Source organism: Anser cygnoides, chromosome 3 (assembly GCF_040182565.1).
Source record: "Anser cygnoides isolate HZ-2024a breed goose chromosome 3, Taihu_goose_T2T_genome, whole genome shotgun sequence".
Taxonomy (NCBI): Eukaryota; Metazoa; Chordata; class Aves; order Anseriformes; family Anatidae; genus Anser; species Anser cygnoides.
The window spans coordinates 26707688-26734941 of record NC_089875.1 but is presented as its reverse complement, the minus strand read 5'-3'; the positions used below and the strand labels follow the sequence as shown (position 1 = coordinate 26734941).

General features: G+C 40.5%; 1 protein-coding gene across 10 annotated transcripts in view; it reads right to left on the bottom strand.

Moving 5' to 3' along the window:
* Window positions 1-27254, bottom strand: part of EML4 (EMAP like 4) — a 157956-nt gene that overhangs the window by 74889 nt on the left and 55813 nt on the right. For 2 of the 10 annotated variants that reach the window (XM_048057786.2, XM_048057789.2), the window contains exon 1: window positions 11028-11166. The exons of 4 other annotated variants lie outside the window; for them this stretch is intronic. In XM_048057786.2, the coding sequence (XP_047913743.1) occupies window positions 11028-11136 (109 nt within the window). In that variant the 5' untranslated portion in view covers window positions 11137-11166. Of the gene's footprint in view, window positions 1-11027; window positions 11169-15309; window positions 15419-16641; window positions 16794-27254 lie in introns of those variants that run through there. 4 more of the 10 variants (XM_013173883.3, XM_013173882.3, XM_048057790.2 and 1 more) reach the window with 4 other exon arrangements.

Genomic DNA, 27254 nt, shown 5'->3' with positions numbered 1-27254 from the left:
TCAAATCTTCATTTTAAAAGCTAGACGTTACTGTGCCCCCTGCGTGGAGTCCAAATAATAGTAATTACCAAACCAGAAAAGGCTCCACTACTGGACTCAGTATGATAAGCACAGATAAAAGTGTTCTACTAGAGCTGCTTTTTTTTCTCTTTATTTTTATTTTTTTTTCACCTCCACCAACTACCAACATTTACTAGGCTGCCTCTGCCAAACCCCAGGAAAGGGTTGCAGTAGATGTCTCCTGCAGCCTTCTAAGCCGCAGCTATGCCACTCATTAGAAATCTCAAAGGGGCAGAGGAAAGCAAGTCTTTCTGCCCAGAAGGGTAAGCTGCAATGCTCTGACCTCAACATAAAGTGGCATGGTGAAGTTGGCTGATTCCAGTCTCTGTAACCCATGCTATGGAGGCTCAGACTTTTAGGAGACACGGTGAGCTGAGGCAGAAACACCCTCAAACCCAACAGCCTGTCAGAGGTTGTAGCTCTACAAATGGGGCATGAACAGGAAACCAAGATTAAGCCATTTAGCTGACTCAAAAACAGGCAAAGCGATGAGCTATGTGTGCTTAATGAGAGAAAAGAGGTTTTGCACTGCTGGCGGCTGCTTTGCATTGCAAGGGGGCACTTCAGACACGGTGACTGAAAGGAGAAGCTTGACAGCAGGTAGATCACTAGGAAATCAAGAATATTTTGGTTGATCAAGGATCACAGTCACACGCTGGGAAGACATTTTGTTATCCTCTATCACTCTACAGAAGCAGCATATGTTCTGAGTGATGACAATTACATATTACACTGGGAACTATGAGAGAACTAAAATGAATGATTCCCAACCCAAATACCTTGCCCATGACACTGAATACTCAACTGAACTCCAACATGCCCGTCTTGGCAGCGTCTTGAAAGTATGTCAGTTACAGATTAGCTTAAAAGAAGATGCCTTAAAAGTAAACACAACCGCAATCCTTGAGATCGTTTTAACAAATCTGCACAATACATAACTTTTATTTTTTTTCAAAATACCTGGCTCTTGTGGGTTTCTTCCTTCAAAAATGCATTTTTATAATCCAAAGAACTACTTCAAAAGAAATTTAAACAAAAAGCTTCCTCCAAGGGCATGCCATTCCCCTTTCAGAGGGGAAAGAGCTCTTAATGCAAGTACAAAGACAGTCACAAGTGAAGCGTAAGTCCATCTCCTCCCTTCCTCTTCTCCTATTCCTAAACATCTGGCCATTCCGTCATGCTATATGGGGCATCTATCCAGACCTTCCATGAGCCACTCAGTTTACTAAACCAGAGCGAGATTTATTTATTCAAAGAAAGAAACGGAGTTAGGAAATAGAGCAAGAGACCTAGGTGGAATTGACTATTTATTCCAATTCATTCACTTCATTTTAAACTGAACTTTTCATTCATCTGGTTATTTTTTGTTAAAACAAAACAGCATTAGTTCTGATGTGTCAGCCACACTTCCCAAGCTGTCCATGACCTATGCTCTCAAAAGAGGCAATGGAACATGAACCATTGTGAAAAAAGCACCACTTGCAATGCCTGCTGGTGAAAGTGAGGAGACATTCACATAGATGTGGATGGGAGGTCCTTCCATGTTGGGAAGTGGTATAAGATAAAGAGTACTAGAACTCAAAGACAGCAGATATATGCTAGGTCTAAACATACACTACTATAACTTGCAAAATAAGAAGTCTTGCTATTTTATCATAGTTCACTGTTTGTTTGTTTTAATTTTGGCCATTAAAACATTAACTCCTCCCCTCCTTTTGGAGTAAGCAAGGTTGTATCTCCCAGCAGACTGAACAGATAAACAGGTCTAACAGCCCCTTAGGCTTTCTCCAGAGACTTTGACAGAGGCATCCGATACGTCGTGATGGCACTTAACAATACTCCCAACCCACCTATCACTCCACTTTTCACATGTCACCAACCAGGCACGTGAGGATAGCAGCATTTGAAAAGTATTTCCCTTAAACACTGGCTGCCTAGGAGAAATCTGAACTCTCTACATTTTAAAATGTGTGTGCGCGTACACATACATACACACACGTGTATATTACAACTGAACCATATATTCTGGGGCCCTTCAACAATTCCAGAGCATCCCTTATCACTTCTCTCAGCCAACTCTTGCCAGCCTTGACTGAATGTAAGTAAGAGCTTGATTTTAGACAGAAGCAACATTTCAGAAAAACAAATTCTACAAGCTCCAGCACATGGAAATTTAAACCACAGGATGGAAAATACTACATTTTATCCAATAAAACCACACAAACCACAGATATTTTTAAACCCGTGCCTGCCAAAGCACCCACACAGTTTTCTATGTTTTCCCCAGAGTGCTAAGAGTCTTTTATTAAAGAAATGCAACCAAAATTACCTGCAGTAGTATAAAGGTCTGGATCACAATTTCAGAAGATAACTGGCCCATAAGAACCCTTTCTCACTAGACCTGTGATGTGCCCATGCGTGTAGGACGGTACGTATTTGCACAGCCTGCAATTTTTATCCTGAAGGTCAGTGAATAATTTGACTCTGGCTGAGGGCTTTATTTCCAGAGAGATAACGGACAAATTTGTTTTTCTTACCGTGTTAATTGAAAGAAAAATTCTCTACAGTCTTCTGCCACTTATTTTTCTTACGACTAGCTTATAAAATGTATGAAGATCCTGTTCTGGATCTGTAATGCATAACTCTCTAAAAAAGGAAGAATTAGACTCTACAATCTTTTCCTTGCAGTATCTCCTTCACCTCTTACAAATGTCAGTATACATACAAGCTATCTAGATTTTGCAAAGGACATGAGTCATGGAAGGAGCATGAGAAGAACTAGAATTAAAACATGCAACATGAATGTGGAAAATTAAGCTTGACATTAGCAACAGATACCTTATTCATTTCTAATGTGCCCCTGGAAGCTAGACCTGGTGGCATGGAAGCTGAGTGGGAAGTTCTCTCCAAGTTTTCCCTTGCTGCAAATGCAAGACTCTGGTCTTTAACACTCTGGATTACCCCACATATCTTTTCATTCACTTTTCCTCATTTCCCAATTTTTCCATTCAGAATTAAAACAAAAAAACAAACAAACAAACAAAAAAACCTGCTCAAATTCATTAGGAAATCTGCACTTATTACTGCAGACAAAGGCAAAAGGTGTTTCTTTACTTTCTTGTAGAACAATAATGCAGATGTTTTGAAATGGCTACAGATCATTGACTGCAGACTAGTACCCATCTTGCAGCTTGCAAATGCATGGCATGTTAGTACTTCCAATATGAGTTAAACCTGTTATTTTTCTCTTGCACAGGCATTTATTCAGGTTCTCAGGAAGAAGCAGCATGTTGTCAGCCCCCACTCAACCAGCTGCATGAGTACTATCATGTTAAGAAAATTGTCTTCCTTGTACAATTCACTGGATTGTTTAACATTTCATAGTTCAGTCTTATCTTAGTCCCCTCCACGCTAGTTTAAAAAAAAAAAAAAAAGTATTATTCTCCATTAGCCTTTCATAACTATTTTTAAACTAATGTCCACAGTAAGCTTATTTCTATAGATCCTACACAGAATCAGACCATAAAATTAAAGTGCAATGCCCAGTGGACAGTAAGTGCCTTAAACATTAAAAATGATCATCCTAATGGGTAATCTGCATTTTTAATCATAAACCATATAATATATATAAAACATTTTTCACTTTAAAATACAGCAGTGCAATCCACCCTTTTAACTGAAGGATACAGAACTGGGTCTTAAAACCAAACCAAGCCAAAAAAACCCTTAGTCAAGGCTGAAAATCTAGACTGCATCGAAAAACCTCAGTGAAAACCCCAATAGGAATATGGTTTATACTTTTATGAATTTATGCACGACTTTGATAAATGAAAACTGGCACATCTGGAATAGATCTCTATAGATCTGTATATATCTTTACAAATAATCATACAATCCAAAACTCAAAAAAAACAACAACAATGAAATAACGTTATAAACGATAAAATTAAAACATCATAGCACTGCATTATGTTTTAAAACAATAATATATAGAGATATATAATTATGTATCTGTAGTTAAGATATATATATGTATAGAAAGATACATAACTATAGTGCGCAAAGTTTCATTTGGACTTTTCAATTAAGCATGCTACATATGTTTTGTCTGTAGACGTTCCACGAGAAGATTTTATCTGGGCACATGAGTATTCTGCAATGCAATAGTTGCTACTAATCTTTACAATTCTTTACAAATCTTTACAATTTTCAACTGGTTTATGATTTATTTGAAATGAGCTCATGTCTGAGAACTGCACTATTGCACCACTACATTGCAGAGAACATCACCTGTATTCTGAGGCAATTGCATTTTAAAGAGTTGGTCTGACACATACAATGATCTACCTTTTCATCCCTAATAATTAGTTTTGCTTGTGTATGCTAAATATATTTGTGTACACGGCTTTCATTATTTTTTTCTGACATGAAAAGACAAGGGAAAGAGAAAGATTAAAATACAATAAAAAATAATGAAAAAGTAATTTTGTAATAACAACATTGACAGTATTATGATAAAAATATATATGTGATAATCAAGTATATCTGCTGCTGTAAACAATCATTTTTAATACCGATAATCTAGAAATCTATCAGCATGAAATTCACAGGGTGCAACTCCACCCATGCTGTATCTGACTAACCTGAGTGTTCAGCTTGCCTAAGTTTGCAGTAACTGTTATTATCTACTGGGCACCCAAGTTTAACAAGAAACAGAGCAGACTTCGTACTTGCCAATGCTAACTTTGATAAGCAGACTGAGAAAACAAAACAAAGCCAACACTTGCACACACTTCTCATATTTGGCATTGGTATCCACATAATTACTTGAAGAAGCGGGTAATTATGCTGTGTCTCTCGTGTCCTTTCCCCAACTGCATACTTCATATCAGCTCCACCTCCATTAAGATGCATCTCAATAGTAAGATCATTCACTGTGTTTTCACCATCCACTAATTAAAACATGTTTTTGCTTTGTTTTGTTTTTAAAGTATTTTCTTTTCCTAGTGTCAGTTAGCCCTTGATGCTCCTTGACATTGTTCTGAAGCACAAGACTCTTAAATGCTCGGCCTTTGACCAACAGGACATGCCCTTATCTTTTAAAGAGTGTTTCTGCGTAACAGACGAATGACCTCTAGACACCATATGCAAAATTCACGATGGCTACAGGCACCTGTTTGGGATGCCCTGCATATCTCACTCAGCAGCAATCTCAGTCACCTCAGGCTCTTTTTAATATCTGATGCCACCCTATTTTCACATCACGGCAATAGAAAGAGAGGCAGAGCATCTTCTGTTATCTAACGTACATGCTTGGAAGTTCACACAGGAACCAGAGACTTCTGCAATGAACTGCACATGCCTTCAGAGTAATATTTAGTGCACAGACAGAATCACAGAATCATCCGGGTTGGAAAAGACTCTCAAGATCAGTATTCCTTTGTTGAAAATATTTCATGTTATGCTAGAAGTGTCAGCAATATTAACAATTGTGAACACTTCCTAAATAAAATCCCATTTAAAGAGTTATAAATTAGTAACTTTGCCAAGTAAATTGTTCAGGCTAAAAATGTCAGTGCCAGGAGCTCCTTTCCCTTATCCAGCTCTCACAGGCACCTCACACCCACAGCAATCAGGCTTTTGACATGCACAGGGCTGTCCTGCCTGCACACACTGACAAGCAAGCCTTCAGAGTTTCAAATTGGGCAATTACTTAATTAGAAAATTGAGTAATTAGCAGATGCTTTTGACCTTAATCTCATTTTAACTTCATCTGTTAAGTGCAAGTATCATCCCACACCGCATAAAGGTTAATTAACACTTGTAGGCTACTGAGACACTACCGTAAGTCTGTAGCAAAGTTGGTGTTGAAATTCATGCCTTTCTTTGGAAAGTGAGACTAAAAGCCTTGCCATAAAAATAAGATAGGGAGACAAGCAAAGAAAATTAAAGCAACTCAAAATACGGAGCAACTGCTTTTTAGGCAGACTTGTCTTTTCTGAGTATTGACTGACTTGGGGGAGACTATGATCAAGTAACTAAAGGCTGCACCTTACTGCCCATATGATCCAGAAGACTAAATACAGGCCTCAAGGGCTACCCCTACCCTGGCTTTTATGTTCAGTCTTTGACTTCCTACTCATAACCACGTTCTTTAAACATATTTCGTTACTGCATAAATCTTAAGATAGCAGCATTAATTGTCACTGATCTGGCTCACCGCCCCAAATGATATCGGCACTATCCAGGCTCAGACAGAAGCACCAGGATCCAAAGGAGCTCACAGAGCAGGTCCAGCAAACATCCTGCAGAGTTCACTGAGAAACAAGAGATCATCTGAAACACCGTGGCTTTCCAGGAGTATTTTGCCAACTCATTTACACAAAGCAGTACCCACCAGTTATCTGGAGGGCAAGGAAGTTGGTGTGAGGGGAAAAAAAAAAAAAAAAGGACCATTCATAGTAATCTCAAATTCTCCAACTCCCTCCCCATTGCCCCAGGCAACTTATATATCTTAAACTATTCTTGTCAGAGTGATGATGCTAATTGATGCTGATTCCTGTTTAGAGCAATGTCTGTATATTTAGTTATGCTTTTGAAGAATTTAAATCTAAATTCATACAGGTTACTGCCAACTTTCCAAGACAATTTATTTCATTAATGCGCAAATAAGATCCACTTTGCAAAACCCTCAAACTTTACATTGCAACAACTCAGGCAAAATCCACCGTTTACCTTCACTGTAGTAAATCTCCTCTGCTGCAAAACATTTGCATTCAGTAGTACCAACACAGCTTTAATAGGAAACTTATGGAAACCCTCCAAAACCTTAAATATTTATTGTTTATTCAGGCAACAAATTAATCTGAGTTTTTATTTGTGGCGTGCTTTTAAAAAGTACATTTTTGCCCAGGAGGAAAGTTATGTTTCTGCTCTCTAAACTCACTGTATTCTCATCAGTCGCAGGGTCTAATTTCAGAAGGAAAACAGAAAAGCACTGAAATCATTACGTGAGACAACATCAGCCAAAGCAACATACCCTCTTCTTTTATGAATACAATGTATTTGTACCATGCAGGGTTTATTTGCAAAATGTTACTCATCTCAAATCATGAAACACAGATGAATGATCTTCAGCTTCTGTTATCTAGGAATCAAGTTAGACATTTCAAATGGAAATGTCGGAACACTACTGAAATTAGTTGTCCTGGATGCTCCATCACACTGCTCTATTTTCTTTCCCCCAGAAGTCATAAATAAGTATCTAACTGTACAAACAAAGTTTATTTGATCTCATTCTGTGCTATTCTAAGCCACCATCATAAATGTAACTAGCCATCAGGTCAGGAAAAATAGAGTGTCCTGGCCTATTTTATTAATTTCCCATCCCAAATAAATATGTTTTTATTCATGCTGCGCACCTATAAATCTGTGTACAGGTTGTGCTTCTGCCAGCGGTTGCTTGTATTTTACATGCGGTAGGATGTTATCTTGTAGACTCAGTATTACTTTTACACAACAAGAATATTCTCCTACTGGAATAATGGACATGCGTATAAAAATATCAATATTAGAGTAACTCAACGTTAATGAGATTCATTTCTTGATACTGATATTAAAAACAGCATAACGCATGCTATTCTCAGTCATCATCATCTTCCTTCACACTTAAGGGAAGGTTGCCCAAGCACATCTTTTGTGGTACCATTTCATGGTCAAAATTCAACCTTGCAGTGAATACCCCTGGTGCCATCCCTCCCCAAATCCACAATTAACCTCTTGCAGGTGGGTTCACTAGATGCCATGCTCCTCCCGGGCCACCAGCCCACTGTGACTCAGTTTTGGGCTGACAGCAACCTCAGGGCTCCCCCGCCCAAAACACCCCTTGCCCCTGCAGGGGACATGTTTCCTCTTGGTCTGCTGGAAAGAAGAGGATCCCATGGGTTTCAGTGCTCAGCAGATACATGCATGCACCAGGGCCAGTGCACACATTGCTTATGTGACACAGCAATTTCAGATAAATTGAAAAATCTGCCTGGAAGGAGACTTATCAACTCATTGCATTATCTTAGTTTTCTGGTATTTCAAGTATATGAGTTTTTCCCACTTATTCACAGCCCCATGCAGCCACTGTTTTATTACCTCTCTATAACAAAGATGATTCAGTGAAAGGCCAACTTTTTCTCTGACAAGCTAAAGTGACCTTACAAAGTAATTATTCTCCCTTACATTTTGTTATCCACAAGCTAAGGATGGCCATACATTCCCTTCCTTGTGAAGAAAATATGTTGTAATGAGACAGAAGCACTTCTGGATGAAGTATGTAATTGTAGTTGTAACCCACTGATGCAACCAGGGGATACAACTTAATGGTTTTTAAATCTCTTTGTGTAGGTAAAAATAGACACAAGGTTTGCTTCTGATACATTTTTTAAACGTTCATTGGTTTTTGGGAGTGTGGGACTAGATCTCTCTAGTCACAAGCTAGATCCAGCACAACACTTGTGCAGCAGGCACAAAATCCCACTTTGGTTTACCTCCACTGAGATGCCTCCCCAGCTTCTGCACCTGCTAGCAGCTTTGCTTACTCGAGGTATATCCAAACCACCATTTTTTTGTTTGTTTGTTTGTTTTTGAGTGTAGAAAAAGACCTAAAACTCCTTCGTACAGAGCAGTCCTGGTACAGACACCACTAAGCTATCTGCGCCAGTTCCAGGACAAAGCACAAGCTCTGCGACTCCCACACAGCCAAGCTGCAAGGCAGTATCTGCAACTACTCACTGCACACTAATCATCATCTCCATTTCAGTTACTACAGAGGAGCAAGTATTGAGAAATAAAGGGAATATGTCCATACTATGTGTCACAGAAAACGCTTCAGACCAGACAGCAAGCAGAAATACTGCTTATACTGGTGTAACTTGATAGCCACCCTCAAGAAAGGCAACTGATCATAAATACAATTTAAGAAGTGACTAGTTCTTTAGCTAAGCTCCTTTGTTTCATTATGCTAGCAATTAATAGTCCCAGCGAAGCTCTGAGGTTAGCACCTCCTATAAACAAGGTGTGGGTGGAAAGCATTGCTCACACCTCTCCTGCTGCTGCGGCTGCTCCCACCTGATGCGAGACCTACTGCACAGCAATCAGACCTGCCGTTCTGCAGCACGCGGCTCTGAGCGACTGAGAAAATGATACCAGGTATTGTTTGCCAAGGATATTCTTTTAAACAACTCTGACCACACATTTACCATCAGGTGTTGCCACGTTTTCTTTAATAAGAAGGACACCACCACCAATCACTTTCCACAAACGCTCTAAACCTACGAACAAATAATCTAGCAGTGAAATTAAGCTAATTTCATTCATGATGAGGAAGACTTCTAGAACAGAAGGACATATTCCTACATGTGTTTACATGTGTATTTTAAAAAGCTAAAGTTAGCTACAGATAGGCTGTTTCCACAGAAACTAATACATGAAAATGAAGGCTGCTTCCACAGAAACTAATACATGAAAATGAAGCCAGCTTCAATGATGGTATCAGTTCCTAATCCTGGCACTATTAGGCCTGAGCACAGCTGAAAAAGCGTGTAGTAAACTGAACACCAGCAGGGAAAAAAAAAGAAAAAAAAAGCCCCCCTCCCCCTCAAAAAGAAACAAAAAATTAAAAAAAAAAAAAAACAGATAAGACCTTGTTTACTCTTGACTGAGAGCAAAATAAACAGAATTTTACATTTTTTTCCCTATTTGTCAGCTGGGATGTACATGATCACTACACTGATAAAAAAAATTAGCTCCAGTTACAACCCAGTGATCTTTGCTTTCCCATTTAAAGTGGAAAATTCCAATTGAAAAGGAGGAATTAGGTCTCATCTTTATTTAGGTTAGGGCACGCTTCTGAATCAATTCACCTGCAAGCAAACACAGACACATAAACAGTGTTCTGTGATACTACAACTTCTCAGGGAAAAAAAAAATAGATCACCCAACATTTGGGACTAAATACTTAAGTTAAGAATAACTCGGTTAAGACCTTTCAAAATTTCACCTTGAATGTCTTTTATGTAGAAGTCCCATACAAAATTGAAGTATCATAGTCACTATCGATAAATCATATGAAACCATCATGAATGTGTGCATGAAATTTGCCTGCATGGGAGAAACACTTTCATAGGGATGCCTCTTCCTTCCTTCTCAAAAGGATCCTCCAGAAAAACACATTTCTGATGTGGACTATTTGTCAAATTCTGTAAACATAAAAGGGACTATATTTCTATCAAGTTATTTTTTAACTCCATCATGTTTTGTATCATAAACAGGTTATCTATAATCTATTCATTAGATGGATGGAGTCTTTGAAGTAGAAAAAAAACTTCATGTTTCTTTTCCCACTGTTTGCTACAAAGCAACAGTTTTTAGGTACAAAGAACATCACTATAAATAGTAGGGGAGATGGGCCTGATTATAGATGTGTCTGGCATTGGAAGTAATCAAGTACTGCGGACACTTTATAGAGAACCAAGAATTAAATCTGGTTGTGACTAAATAACACCAGTGCCATGAATCATGAATAAGTGGCTTCATGCTTTGCCCATTTTCTTCCTTATTCCTCCAAATAAGTAATTTAGTTAAGAAATGACACCAATCAAAGTCTCATTAGAAAGAAGGATCGTTCTGTGCATAAGGCACAGATTCACAAAAATTCACAAACAGCAGAAATGCTGAGCTGCAAATGGGCCCCAGCACTTGTGTATGAGCACAGGATGGGTGTGTTTGAAGTCAGCAACACCTGAACAGCATGTTCTAACCACACAACTTTGGGCTACAACCCAGAGTATGGCCACATAAACTATCAGGGAGTGAGGAGAAGAGGGAGTCAACGGCATCACAGCTTCCCTGTAGTAACTACTCAAGCGCATACTCTTACTCAAGAATAAATGCCAGGCTGTTAATCCACATTTACTAACCTGCTGTGTCAACACGCTGTACATTTCCACCTTCACTTAGCACTCCGCAACTCGTGTGCAAGCCCACACTGACTAGGTGTGACCATCCCTTGTGACCTGCGATGTGCATACCGAAAAGTCTTCACAGGAAAGCACAATGGGAAAGGCAGCCTGTGCCTCTGAGAGCCAGGAAGACCTCCTGGTTTTGGCCTGTGGGCGGAGAAGGCAACTCATTCAGCTTCTCATGGAAGGAAATGCTCCCCTCAGTGTATTTCATAGGTACCAGTAACCTCACTGGGTATTCTCATGGTTTTAAGCACTTCTGAACAGCATTACAGGTAAACAAGGGCAAAACCCTTATGCCATTTTAGAGCATATGAAGAACAAAAATGATGGTGGGAGAGAAGAACACAGGCAGAAGACTTGGCACCTAAACTCTATGTTATTATAATACATCAGAACATCTTCTCATCATGCATTAAAAACTGTGACTAATGACTGTCACACTTGGTCCTTCCTTCCATCTCTTCTCCTGCATTTTCTAAGAAAACTAGCTTTCTTAGCACTTTCTGCAACTGCTAAGAAAACGCGAACGGTTGCCCTGCACCAGTCATCATCATCTTTTCAACCCCCTCTTGATGACTAATACATATTCCTAGAACTGTTAGAAGTGAGATATCAAAAGAGGCAAAGCAGAAGAAACATTACAAAAACCAAAACCACATTTCTGAATATTAACTACCAAGTTAAAGAAGTGAGACAATTCCACTGAGTCAGGTAGATATAGCCTTCTTAGCACTGCAAGATGAAAAACCCTGGTGACTTTTATATTTGTGACTTTATTTCATATCTCCATAGCACTGGTGTTACAGCTCAATACAGTAGGTATTTAGTTACATGCTACTGTGTAATACCGCAGGTATCTAGCAAAGTATGTACCAGGCATACATTTTTTTGTTTCTCAGTCACACTGGAATATTTTTTAATGATGCGCGTGTGTAAAACATTGTGCAGCATCTCAGACTGGATGTAGCTGGCAGGGACCTCTGGAGGCTGCCTGCTTCAAGCCCCTGCTCCAGCAGGGCCACTGAGAGCAGGACACCCAGGAGCATGCCCAGGTCTCCAGCCAGCCCGACACCTCTCCTGGCCAGACAGAGCGATGCCTGCTGCCCTGCTGGTGCCACTCTGCTGGCTCGTCCTGGGCACAGGTGGCTCTGGCGAGGCACGTCCCTCGCTCCCAGCTGAATACCTGGAAAGGGGATGGTATCTGGAGAGTAAATAGCACTTTGAGGGGATGTTTAATGGGATGAAGCCTGGAAACAGAACCAGCTGATCGAGCTTACAGGTCACTTCATTAAGCACAGGCTCAGCTAATACATGAAGCAAATAAATATTTAGTCCAACAACACTTATAATTACTTCATATAAGTGCTCAATAATAGGTTCATTTAACTCTGCCAAATGAGTAGGAGAAAGCGAATAAAGCTGTAGTAACCTGATAAGGAAGTATGAAGTAGAATTTAGAAACAAGCATACACTATTTTGCAAACTCTAGTAGGTTTATGGGTCCCTAAGAGGCAGCAATGGTATTTTCACACCCTATAATGAGACAGGATTTTACCTCTAGACCTAAGAGCTGAAGAAGTTGAAACGATGTGGAAAAGGATGACAGTTAGGAATGGCATCTGCCAGCATTTCCTTCTATGAAGTAGAGCATAATAAGTAAAGAAGCATAGTAGAAGGACAGTATCATCTCATCAATCACTACTTTCAGAAAGTCCAATTGCCAAGTACTTAAGGCCTTCAGTGACAGGCATGAATGGCCATGTCTACAAAAACACAACCCCTTAGCACCTTCAGTTTCTGGTGAATGCTGATCTTCTTGGTAGGGAACAGTTTGCCCTTCTGTTGGGGAATCAACAGGAAGCAGAGAAATTTCAGGAAACACAGCCTAAAGCATTTGGACTACAGTAAACCTGGGGAGGGGGAGACACAGCTCTTGTGGAATAGCTGGGCTGCATTTCATTATTTCTAGGAAACAAAACTTTCTGCCTTTGCCTCCTTCACCCAAGAAACCCACTGCAGTTCTTTAAGTGAGATACTAAGACATAGGGTCTTTCTGGAAGACAGGAAAGAAAGCAAAGAGAAACTATTAACACATTTTTAGTATAGGACTATGGCCAGTGCTGCTCTAATGTAGCTTTTAAACCTTTAAAGGCCCTTGCTAATACCACTTTCTGACAGTAAAACTGTTTAAATGAATCTCAGGCCTAAGAGACCGAATGGAGGCAGAGAGGCAGCACCCTCGTGGTCCCATGGCGAGCCCTCAGCAGGCAGCAAGAGCCTGACCCTTGTCTCCCACCGCAAGCGGAGCTGGATGAACAGTGGATTCAGACCCACAGCAGTGCTCGCGGCATGTCGGAAGACTTCTCCCATCTTGCCACCTAGAAATCTCATTTCAGGTAACCCAGCGTGGGTTGGTGAGGCAGGCTGGCAGGAATTGTGCCCTCATTTGCAAAAATATATTAACTGAACAGAAGAACGCGGGCTCTGAGTTTTATTGTTTTGGGAGATGAAAATGATAATGTGGATCAGTTACCTAGTAATTACTCAGAAATAGTAAGTTAAGGTCATTTCAAAGCTAGCCATGCACTGACTCTCACAGAAAACTGAATTGTGTGTGTCAAATATGCTGAAACCTACAACAAATAATAATCATGATGATAATAATAATAATATTATTATTAGATACCAAATATTTTAGGTGTATAAATTGAGAGTATACAAATGCTGCTAATGCCTCCAGCAGCAGCTGCTCCCCACCGTGACACACCACCTAAGTAAATGCTCTGCTCCTTTGGTGTTAAAGATAAAAGTATCAAAATAAACACAGAAGCATGAAAGCAACCAATTTTCCAAATCTGGGGACTCTGAGAGTGGCATTATTTTTTTTCCCCACAACCATTTATAAATGCTGCTCGTGATGCTAAATTTTACTGGAGGCAAATATTTAATGCAAAGCATGCAAAGTTAAAGTTTTGTTAGCAAGTAAATATTTTCCTTGTTCGAACTAAAAATTTCTATCCTGCCCTGTATAACCTAAGCTAAATTCTAGCCCAGATCAAATTTGATAGACAAGATCTTTCTGAAAGGACGTGTCACGATGTAAACCCTGCCTGTATTTTAGTTACAAAAGGCTCATTAAACATAAGTATGTTAAAAAAAATAAAAATCCATAACTTGACACCTAACAAACTTTTTAAAAAATCTGAACAAGCTTCCTATCAGTACTGATGTTCCATTTGTTAAAAAAAAGTTCTAGTTCTTCCCTGCTGAACAACAAATTTGTTTTAGCTCTATCAACAAATGAGAAATTGGATATACGTACAATGATACCCAAAAATAAAGACCAGGAGTACCCCCACAAAAAAAGACATTTTTTTCTTCTTTGATTCTGTGTTTGTCAAGCACCAACACAAAACAAGTCACCATTACAGGTAACACAGGGCAGCAGTAGCAGCTCTCATAACAAAGCATATAATTGTAGAACCTTTATTAAAAATAATAATAAATTAAGAACTCATCCCCCAAACCTTACCCCAAATGCCATATCATTACTGCAAGGTCTTAATCTCCTTCACGTAAAGCAAGAATGAGCATCTGTGGTCAAAAAAAAATAATCTTTCTACAACTTAGTGTCAGGCTCTTTCCAACTTCTTGTTACCAATTACCATTGCAAAAAGTTCTCAAGGCAAGGAACTCTCGAGAATGCAGTCAGAAATTTCATATGAACAAAGCAGTTGATTCTTCATCATACCAGTTTCTTACTGCTGTAAGTATACTTGCCAACCAGGGCACATTCCTCGAAAATTTTATACAAGAGTACATTAGGTTTAATGATGTAAGTAGGAATGAAGTTTTAAATCAGCAGAATACATTACATTGCTAAAAAATATCCAAAGTCATATTTTCTATCAATTACGAATTCTGACGTTAACTTTTACTCAACAAAAACCTCAATCTTGTATCTAGATATTAGTGAAAATTATTTTCTAAGATGCAGAAAAGAGTTAAAGTAGAATGTAATCGTTAAGTAAAGAACGTATTTCTCACACCTTATTATGCTGGATTTCTAGGCAAATCTCAGAGGCCAGCCCATCATGCCACACTTGCTTTTGAAACTCTGCGTATGCCTCGAACTCAAGTCTGAGAAAGTGGTATAGTTCTAATCAGAGGATCATAGAAACTCTTGCAAAAAGCCATTAAAATCAATGGAAATATCTTTACATAAGCCTCAACTCACCAGTAACAATGCTGGCCAGATACAGCCGTAAGAATTTCTCTTCTGCTGAATTTTGTTCTGAAGATAAACAGTTAAACATTAGCCCCTTTTTACTCTTCCACCACACAAAATTGTGCAAGTCTGCAAAAGACTGTATGAAGCACTTTAAAATTTCCAGTTCACCCTCCCTCTTTCCCCAGGGTTGCTACATCTTAAATTCTAAACCGAATGCTTTGAATTCTGAAGCAGATAAAGTTCAGTGTGTTGCTCACTTTAAGAAAGCACGCTGCGGCAAGGTCACTTCTTTCTCCCATTAAATACACTTAGAAATTTATGCGGCGAGTACCTGCCCATATTTGTTTTTTAAGCAAACTCTCCTGTTGACAGATGTATTTTAGGGAGGAAAAAAAAAAAAGTGTAAGATTTTATAGGCAAGATGCTGTACTTATATGAACACTGCACTGCATGAATCAGCAGACAAAGAACTGCTCAGTGAAGTTTGTTTCATTGGGAATAACACGCTTCTCTGCTATATACAAGAACAATACATTTGGTCTCTATTTGGATTTGGTGGTCTTTTTAGTATTTTTTCTTCCTCCTAAAGGCTGAACTCAAACTTTAAGGTTGATAGGGCAAGAATGCTGCAATTAGTTATCTGATTTACACTAAACAGAGGCTGGTTTGATAGCAACTGTTTAAAGAAAGGAAGTCTGTGCTGAAAGATTTCATTTTTACCAAGGCCCCGGTAAAAATGAAAGTGGAAAAAACCCTTACCTCTGAAGGACAAATACATGTTTTACACACACAGACACACACAAATACAGCAACGTACAGAGCTCAGGCTGCAGCGGGCAGAGCTATTTTAACCGCCTACTTTGAACGAATCTTTGCTGCCTCCTGCCTGAGAGGCCCGCATGCAGCCAAAGCTTCCCTGCAGGAGCTTCGTCTTCCTTTTCTTTCCAGAGACACAAAACCGAGGTGCTGCCCGAAGCACGGTGCACAGCAGCGGCTCTGGCCCACGCTTGGGAAGGGTCACTCCGCACGCTTCTCGCTTGGTCCGCGATGCGCTGAGAGCATGCACGCTGCCAAAGCCACCGCGCCAGAAGCATCGTGCCCTGCGAGTATTAACTTCCTAATCACCTCCCCATTATTTTCTCCGCTATACACAGATACCTTTTTTTTTTTCTTCCCCTTAAGTTTTCTCAAGGTTAGGATGCTGCACCACAGTGAGTATCTCAGCCTCTGCACAAGCACACCTTGCCGGCTGCAGTCAACTCGATCACCAAAATAAATATTCGTCCCGTCGCTTACAGCTTTCCCTTTCCCCCGTGCCCAGGAGCAGCCGTACTTTACCCGTGCAGAAGTTCCCCAGCGCGGCGGGATCGCAGCTGGCCGCCAGGCAGGGCAAGCCGCCCTCCATCCCCAGCCCGTGGCCGCCCCGGGGGGCTCACAGCGCAGCCCCTCTGCCCGCAGCCCCAGCCAGAGGCTGAAGGGGGTGGGATAGGGACAAAAATCCCAGGCTGCCGCAGGGAGTGGCTAGCCCTCAGACGTCAGAAATACACCAATAAAGGCACTTACGAGGCGCATGCAGCACAGAAATACTTCACGGCGCGCTGGCTATCCATCAGCGATCCCAGCGTTACGACTTTGTTGGCTTTTTTTTTTTTCTTTAAGGAAAGCAGAATTCACCAGCTGCTCATCGACCTGCTTCAGAGTCGGAAAATGGGCATTGTTTATACACACACGAGGTCCTGCACCACTTCCATTTAAAACCAAAACAATTAGGCTGTCACACGGGCACCCTGCCATGCCTCTTTCAGATGGGACTACAACGCAACGTATTCACGGCAAACATTAAATACAGCTTTAATACTGCGATGTTAACTAGGAAAAGCCAACAGCAGTCTATTTGCCCTCGGTCTGAACAGCAAGAACCACCACAAATAGCTAATGAAAAGGATTTCTGTAATGGATCAATTCAAATAAACTATTATTGTTCCACAGCGTGTCTGTGTGTGTGTTGGAGAGGACAGACCTAACGGCAGTCAAAGCACAACGTGAAATGAAAAGTTCACACGGAGGGGAGGGCAAAGGGGCGGTTGTTTGTTTAGTATTATATTTGAATATTTTTCCTATGACATCTTTCAAGGCGAAAAAGCAATGACATCACTGGCAATATACTTGCATTCATTTCATTAAAATGAAGCAAAATGCCGTGGTTTAAGAGCAGCAGCTTTGCAAAGCCATTGTTCTGTTATGCAGAAAAGACCTCGTATTACAAATGCATTACAATCTATTTAGTATGATCGTGATTTTGTCTGTCTTGCAAGATGAAGCACAGCCAGATGAGAACTAATGAATGCAACATGTGTTCATTCTTTTGGTAGCCGTGCCTGAAGCCAGTTGGCAGAATGAACACAGCAAGATAAATGTCAAAACAAAGCTATTTGTGAATATGTATTGCATAGATTTTGCCTCATCTCTCTATCATGCTTCAAATAGTCTATTTTCAAACTTTGCAAGCATTAAATACCCCTGGATTAAAGTTTTGATTTCCAGACAACAGCAGGATAGTCAAAAAATACACAGGGGAAGTCCATGTCACCATTCAAAAACAAGGAGGGGCAGCACTTTTTTCCACCCCCACAAATGAACAGTTGATAAGAAGGCTCACAAAAACACATATAGTTGAGACAACACACCAAGGGTTTGGTATTCCCTCCTCACCCCGAATTATCAATCTACATGATTTTAGTAGCATCTTCATTCTCCAGCAACTCCTGATACACTGGAGAAATTGACCTCTGCAGTGATTTAAAAAAAACAAACAAAACAAAACACGCGCACACACAAAACAACCAGAAGGACAGTCAGCTGAACCCAGCTCTGCTATATTAAGCAAGACAGACAACTACTGTGATTAATGATCGTAATAAAAAGAGCCTAAGAAGCTGAATGGTGGAAAGTGATAAAGGGTAAAGGGCAAGGGCATAATTAAGGAAACAACCCTAACTAAGCCAAGGGCCTCAACACGCAGCTGCAAGCACGAGGATTGACCAAGAACCCATGCTTTCAACTTGCCCCAGACACTGGGTTGCATCACATCATTAGATGAAACAATCCTCATTGCAAGATGAAACACTGAGTCTCATCTTGTGTGGGCTGGACACACGAAACAGCTTAACGTGCAGACATACATTTTTGTATCTCTTAAAACTTAACATCTTTCCTAATACAGTTACGAAGCCCAGAAAGAAATTGTGGGTAAAATTCCTTCATTATGCCAAAGAGACATTGTGTGTGCTAGTAGGAATGGTAAGGAAAGCAAATGAAGCTCGATTTGCCATTTTAAACGGTTTTTAGTGATCCAAAGGATGACCAATCACATACAATGGCAGGAAGCATTCAACTAAACAGACTTCTAACTAAAAATTTTTTGTACAACTCATTTTGAGAATAAACATGTTGTATAAAAAAAGGTTAGGACCTCCTACTGTACCAAAAGGATATGAACTTCTGGTATTTCCAGAGGTACAAGACACAGACTTTTAGCTCTAAAAAGTATGGATTTCCTCAATATAAGAAAGCAGAAAAAAATAACTGCATTATGGCAGTAAGGTCTGAAGAGCAGCTTCAGGCTGATGATCTGAAGGCCCACGTTTGAAATTAGATAGTTTTCAGACAGCTCACTGTATACTTGCTCACCCTGAAAATGAGCAGCAATCTCATGCCACCCATCATCTATTCTGCCCCCATCTGAAGACCTGGGACACAATTTCCTTGATTTGCCTTTAAATGTCTCATGAAAAACTTAACTCCTCATTAGGATTTTTCATTCTCCTAGCTCTGGCCCATACGTGCTCTTCTAAGCCATCTCCCTGTCTTGCAGCCCTGCTATCTTCAACAGCTATCTTCCTCTGACCTTTTCAGCCTGAAACACCATCTCAGGTCTCTCTTCTCTCCCAGTATTTACCATGGGGGGGGAGGGGGGATAAGGAAGTAAAATACTCCTGTGAAGTATTGTAGATAAGCACAAATGACAAAACAAGTACATAAAACATGACACAGACTAAAACAAAACACACACGAAGCACGCAAGTAACCTTCGCACAAAAAAAATCTCTCCACTTCTTAGCAGTGCAAAATACAATGTTACACTGTGAAAAAGAAAAAAACCTCTTCAACTGATCATCACAAAGCAAGTTAAAAGACCAGGGACAGAGCCAAGGGCATTGTACAAGCATGGTTTGTTTGTTATTTTTGTTCTGGGAGGTTGTGGGTCTTCTTTTTTTTTTTTTTTTGTGAGATTTTTGGGGAGGGGGGACCTTTTTTTTTTTTTTCTCCCCCCCCCCCCAATGGAGATTTGAGGGAACATTACACATCTGGTGAGAACAGTGGATGTCTCCAAGAATGCAGCAGCATCAGATGATGAACCTGAGGAAGGAGTCATTTGAGACACTTCAGTTTTTCAAGCTCCCAAAACCACTCCATCCCCCAGTCTTTGGAGGCTGGGGCAAATGGCTCCTCCGGCTTTTAAAGAGAGCCATGGTAAGTCACGAACACTTCTGAGTCATCGCTTGGATGCAAAGAGGAGGAAGAAGCAGGTCCCCTGCCACCCCCACCGTTGCCTTTCGGTGACCCAGGCCCAGCTGAGGGAGTTGGGGGTCCTCCCACCAAAACCACGGCACCCCAGCCGCACAGGCTGCAGAAAGGATGTGTCCTTCCCAGGGCATCATTAATCTTCCTCTTTTGGCTTCTAGTGACTATCGAGTTTCCTTGGTAAGTGACCCTGCTACTGAGGAAATATCCGCAGTTGCACAAAGTTTGGAAAAGCCTAAGTGTGTTTTCACAGAACCAGGATCTCTTTGTGTCCAAATGCAGAAGACTGTAGAAACCACATCTGCCGCACGAGGCAAACATGTTGATTACGTTATCTTCTCTCCAGCGGATTACTGGAAGCTCTCCCTACCTACCTTTCCTTAAAGAAAAAAAAAAAGAAAACTGTAACTATAACCATGTCTAATCAATATAAACTAATCAAGTATATGGAGATTAATTTAATGACTCTTCGAATTGCAAGACGGCAGCACCAGTTAATTTTATTTCTTCATATATATGGAACTAATCGTGTTTCCAGTGGAAAACAATCCTTCAATTATTTTGCCTTTTTTTTTTTTTTCTGAAAAGAAACCACAACCATGTTTCAGCAGGCAATTGCCTTCACAGCAAAGGGGTACCACCTTCCCACACCTGGGTGCATCTCTGTTCCTGTGTTACCTCCACCCCAGCAAGAAGAGAACAGCAATTTCTTCACTAACGACCCAATTCCTTTGAAGAAACGAACCCATCCAAACTAAACCATGAAGCCTCACCAAGCCAGATTTATGGCACATGGCACAGCGACCAGCGCTATAGCAGCAGGGTGGCAGCACCCGCTGGAAAGAGCGGTGGGAGCTGCTCCTGTCCACAGCAGCTCTGCCTTCTGGTGACGGAAGGTGGTTGTGAAACAGCCACGCTTGTAAACCATGCTTCATGCTTCACTGCCTCTTCGTTGCCAGACGAGCGGAGTCCCAGCATGAGCAGCACCAGGGCAGGGTGTGTAGACAGCACATAGCCGCAGCACCCGCAGGTCCTGGTCCTATACTGAGCTACGGAATTCTTACCTACAGTAAGCTAAAATGCAGAAAACAGGATAAACAACACATCTACATTTGATCTTCAGAAGCCATCCCGAAGCTGCCCTCCACAGCTGAACCATACCAGTGACCATGCAGTCAATGATCTTGGGAAATTCGAATGTAAATACATATTTTTTTTCTCTGTTTTCCACCAAAATATTACCTAACTTAAATAAATAAAACAAAATTTCCTCCAAATGCAGAGCAACCACCTGAATGTCTGTTTCTGCTGGGTGGTTTTTCAGCTGCATCAGCTGCCCGCTGCTGTTTGTCACAGCCCCGCTGAGGTGGCAGCACACTGGCAGGAGAGCGGGAAGGGTGGCAGTGCTGGAGGCTGGTATTTCACCAAACATAACATCAAACCACAGCTGTAGCATGCCTTCCGCTGCCTGATAGCAGCAGTTGCAAAGCAGACTGCTTGCAGCTGCTTTCCTGCCTACCCATCAAAAGCAGTACGGAAACGGCCAACAAACAAGATGAAAATGTATTAAATCTAAAACACAGCCAGGAAAAGGTTTCTCCAGTGAATTTTATTTTGGCCACATGTTCCAGACCACAGCTGTTGCCTATTCTACACAGTGGCCCGTGAAAACGTGCAACCCTGCCCCCTGGGAAAGGGAGGAGCCTGAGCAGCAGCATCCCTGCTAGGGGCAGCCTGTGTTTTTGTGGGTCCGCTGCAATTTCACCTCTGGTCCAGAACCCACTCGGTTTTGAACACAGAAATTTTGTATAAATGATATTTTCAAAGCCAGTGGTAAACCATGCAACACTGTTAAACATGTAGCATTACCATTTTCTGAAAGTAATCAGCAAAATTTTGTTTCTTAATGAAGGCAACTAACTGGTAGTCTTAGTCATACAAAGCCCAGGCTATGGACTAGCTATGGTGAAGTGCCTAGCTGACAAGGCATTCAGCTCATGTCTACAAAAAGAGAAGGGAGAGAACAACTGCAAAGAATGTTTTCTGACAAAGCCCTTTCAAAATAAAGTATCTAATTCTAGAGATATTACACTGTTTATGAGTTGTGTATTCTTTCAAGAAGAGTAAATGCCACTCTTGCCTATCAAAACATCTCCAGATGTTGGCTGCTTCCACCAACACATTGCCACAATGTTGATTATTTTTGCTATTTTAAGTCATTTTAAACTGCATTCAGCATGTATTTTTTTTAAAGCTAGTCCATTATTTATGACAGAGATGCTCATTTGTTATCCGCTTTGAAATGGTGAGGAAGCAGAAGAGCCATTATGAAAGCAACGCTGATGAAAAAGGGCAATCCTGGCCACAGCATTAATGTTCATTAAGGATGTCCAGCACAAGACCTGCCAACGCAGCCGGTGCTCGCACGGCCGGCTGCCTGGCCCAGCAGTTGTGCCAACGTGGAGCAATCCCTGTTGTGCACAGAAACCGACGGCATGGGCAGCGGAGAAGGACTGAAAGCCATCTCAGACTGGCTCAGACGTAACCACCCGCCTCAGTATGGCGAGTAAATGAGGGAGAAAAGCCACAGATAGTATCCTGGCTTTGCCTCGATAGCTAGGAACGCCTTTCAGCTGCTAGACTCCTACGAACACCACCAGAACCCAAGTATCCCGCTTGAGGGGTGGGGTGATCACCTGTATTTGGGACCACGCTGTGCAAACACAGTATCTCCTATTTAAATATTACCTCATACACGCAAATGCGATGTAGGTGTCAGACCTTCAGCTATTACAACACCTCAGAGCTTGACCTTATCAGAATATCATTTACAGCCACACAGTTTTGACATATTACATACAACAGCTGTACAGTCCATAAATTAATTACCCTTCTGATGGCACAGACTATCAAATGAAGTGGTTCAAAGGGAATCTGAAGGGACAGTTTTGTATCTGTGTCGTTCCGTCAAGTCTACTTGTCAGAGTATTTCGTACTCTCAATGAAAGGAGTCATAATAGTAAACACCATAGTCTGTTTACATATATAGGATTGAAATATTGTGAAATCCTAATAAGACAGGGCTTACAACCTATGCTGTTGGAAGAGCATAATAGATATCATACATATTGGGAAAAAAAAGGCAGATGGAAACATTTTTTTTTACTTCTGTTGTTTTTCAGTTTTGTTCTCAGTATTATATTTCACATTCATTTTAAGACTTGGTGAATATAACATGGGAGACTGTCTGAAGCAGATCATAGGGGGGAAAAAAAATGACCACTAAGAACAAGCCACACTATTTCCATGAATTGTTTAGTACAAAACTGTCATTAAAAGGAGCTAGCCTGGTTCACACACAACCAAAGAGGTCAAAGAGACCTTTCATCCAAATCAACAAACTAAATCTGCCACAGTAGAAATCATGTTTACTTGAAAGTTTGAATGACATTACTGAAATGAAATTAGCTATTGATTTCCAATTTATTCTTCCTGCAGGAATGTTAATGTAATACTAAAAACTGATACACCTGATACCTTTGCCAGTGCCTCTGGAGGAAAAAATAAACAAACCAACAACAAAAAAAAACCACAAGGGATAACCAGAAAACAACACACAACTTACCACTGTAATTGGTCAATTGACAGGTCAAGACTGAGGTCAACTTTTGAATACAAAAATATACGTTGATATGGCCAGGAAAAAATATATATATATATATACATCAAGAACCTCTTCCTCTGCACCATCAAATCTGCTATGACAGTTAAAGGTCCAAGCAAGAACAAAAAAGCTAATTAGGGGGAGAAAAAGAGAGAAAATACTTTCTTTGGTGTGCAGTGGCAAAGGTCTAACTGAACTGAGGGATAAAACAGCTGTGGTGTGTGTGGACAAGGACATACCATGCCATGGGGCCAAAAAAAAAAAAAAAAAAAACACATTACACAGCAAAATGGGGGCAAAAAAACCCACCACCACCACCAAAAAAGACAGTGAAATGGAGTAGGTCCTTGGTGACGTTAAGAAGTATAGTTGTATTTTTCAAGAACCCAGCTTACTACTAAAGCTTCAGAGACCTACCAAAGGTCAGAAGTGACAGGAATTTGATGGTATCAGATTACATAAGAGACATTTTCATATACAGCAAAACCATCAGCCCAGTAGGTGATGTTGGCGGCAGCAGTATATGGTCAACTTCACTGTGCCCTTTTCTTCTCCAACCAGAAGCTTCTGTACTCCAGATCCACCTTTGAGTATTTAGAGCTGGAAAACAAGAGTACAATCCAAAACATACTGAAACCCCTAGGGACACATTGACTTTAGCAGAAATTTAATCCAGCCTCAGATGAAGAGTTTATCCATCTGTTCTTTGAGAAGGATGAAAGTCTATGTTTTAAGTGGATAAAATACCAGGGATTATTGGACCAAAATTAAAAGCAACTTCTTCCCTAGCAGAGAAAACAAAACCACTGACTGCTATAAATTCTGAAGGGCATAGGATAAGCAACAAAATTTGCCCTGGCATTAGCAACACATAGGAACTGAATTAGTATTTTCTTAATTTTAAAATATTTTATAAATACAAGTGGATATTCCCAAACCATGTAAGTCAGTAGACTTCATGTAGCTAGCTGCACACTTACATATGTGCAAGTTTACATGATCAAGACTGATGGGAGAATAATTTCACTGCAAGATTTTTAGACAAACTATCTTTATATTTAATTTTTTTCTTTATGCAAGTTTTTGGGGCTTGTGTTCGTGTGCTTATTTTTAAGCACCAAGTTCTAGCCTACAGAAAACTTGAGAATACTGTTTAGTTTTGAATTACATATTCCCTATGAAATGGACTGTAAACACTTTTTCTCCTATCAGCTTGCTAGATGATTAAAGCAGTCCATAAAGCTTTGGAGAATCAAAGAACTGGACCTGGCTATACAGCTTTGAAATTATGGACATTATAAAGCATTGCTATATTTACAGTCTATGTTTTTCCTTAGTATTCCAAACTTCTGAAGTCAGTGAGACAACCTCAAGACAGTCTTCATACATGAAAGATGTATCAAACCTAGTAAAGTGCTCTGAATTAGTTACCAAAACCAAGATTTTTGTTTTTAAAGCATGTATACCATAGGTTCCATGTGACCATCAAAATACTCAGTCCAGTATACAAGACACCCTGAAGTCCCCATATTCTTCCTTTTTCTAATCCCAAGCCAAAACAACTCCACTGTTGTTTTGTCGGTGTTTTTTTGTGTTTTTTTGTTTTGTTTTGTTAAATTTTTAAGTCCACTCAACAGCTTCTGAAGTTTGCCAAAACAGAACTTCAGAAGACAAAGTACATCAGCCATTTATTTATCAATGAGTTTGAAATCAACACAGCAGCTTGGAGGACACAGAGAGCAATTGACAATGTTGTATCTTCAGTACAAGTTTTATTTGGTAGAAATGCTTTGCCTCGTATCTCTATAAACAGGAAGACTCAGCTATTTCCTTCAACCAGCGCTAGAGAGTTACTAAAATAAGATAATAAGCCTGTAGCAAAATCTACTTGAAAGCAACAGACCTGCGATACTGGACATCTTGACAGGCATAATAGTTCTCTGTTGGCTTGTTTACAGCTTGAATATGTTTTTTCTATTTTCAGCATAAGTGAAGGCTACTACAGGAAAGCATACACTACCAAATTATACTGCAGGGCACCAAAGGAAAGTAGTGGTATTAGGTAACAGTAAGAAGACAGACTGAAATATCAAGGAAAGAAAAATCCAGACCCTTTTTCTGAAGTCTGCTTTTGTGTTTTGTGTTTCTGTAGACATCATTTGAGGTTGCATTCAATGTACAAGGCAAGAGATTTGAAGCAACCCAAGAGTCATCATCCAATCAAAAATCTAGCTTGTCGCTTCTGTCAAATTGCCTAGACTCTGCCACCTCATAGGAAAATAAAGTGTAGAGTTACATGATGTCAATCATTAATAAATCATTTGTTGCCAATCACCTAAGCAGTACTTGAATAGCTAAGATATTTACATTTTAAACAACTATGTTTGTATCTCAAAAATAATCATTAATATAACTGCTTTGCTTTTTTCCCACCACCACAATACAACTCCTTGTTGTCTTTGGCCCTGCAAGGTGGCTCACAATGAATCCCAGCCCCTTCCATACAAAGTCAGGAGATAGCAGATGTTGATCACAAATAATGACACTTAGTATCTTTAAAGATTTTCTGAACAGAGGACTTATATCAGATTTTATTTCAGTGGCCTGACAAAATTCAAATAACTTTTTTTTTTCCTTCTTCACCAAAGGAGCATTTTATTAAATAACTCATTTAAGAGGTAATCAGGCAACTTATTTTAACTATTTCATCACTATCAAGTGGTCAGGGTTAGCTCTCATTGAAGCAAATTGCAGGTTTTAAAGCATATGTGCAATCAGATGAAATTGGTTTGATCTTACAGCATCCTTAAGAGTCGTGGAGGATGTAAGTGTTGGAAGGAGGTGGAGAGAAGTGGAGAGAAGAGGATTAAATTAAACAATGGTTTGGAGGAAGTATTTTGCTGTTTTTTGTCTCCACTGATGAAATCAGGTCTATGGCATTAAAAACGATGTGAGAAAACAAAACACAGCTAATTTGCATTGTCTCCTTCCTTTTCTCATTTAAAATCAATTGCTATGTCCTTCAGCAGCAGATGCGTTAAAAGGAAAATAGAGCAAAACCAATAAGCTGAATTTGCATCCTGATCCTAATCACCAGCTCCGAGAGCCACACAAACTGGTCTGTTGCTATAGTGGACAAAGAGAGCTCTCACCAAGGTGAACCAAAGCAGCACCTTGGGCTGCCCACCTCTCTGCCCCACGTGTAGGTGGGCACATGCATGGTGCAGAGCAACTTGATGTGGTCAGGACAGAGCACGATGCCCGCCCTCCCACAGACAGCAGGGAGCCAGGCACTGCCTGTAGGATCAAGCCCAGCCATCCCCGAAACACGCCCGGTAATGCTTCCAGAGGTCTGCTTACAAAGTGCCACCCTTCAGTAAAAGGATTAGAGTGGAAATAGCCCACACTTGGCATGAAGCTCTTCAGTTGGGGTTTGGTTTGGGTCACTGGCAAATTAGCAGTTTAAACTAGATTCACTGTTGGCAGATTTGATTTGGTAGCAAATTTTTAGATCCTGCTGTGCAGTTTTGCAGGAAGGAGTAAGCCTGGGCGGAAGGGGGACACAGCACTTCACACAGGCTGCCTCTTGAGCAAGGCGGTGGACAGACCAGAAGTCGACAAAACACTCCAGCTGAAGGAACAGGGAGCAGGGACTTACCTCAAGACTATTACTGTTTACTCTGCTGTCATTTAACATTGTACG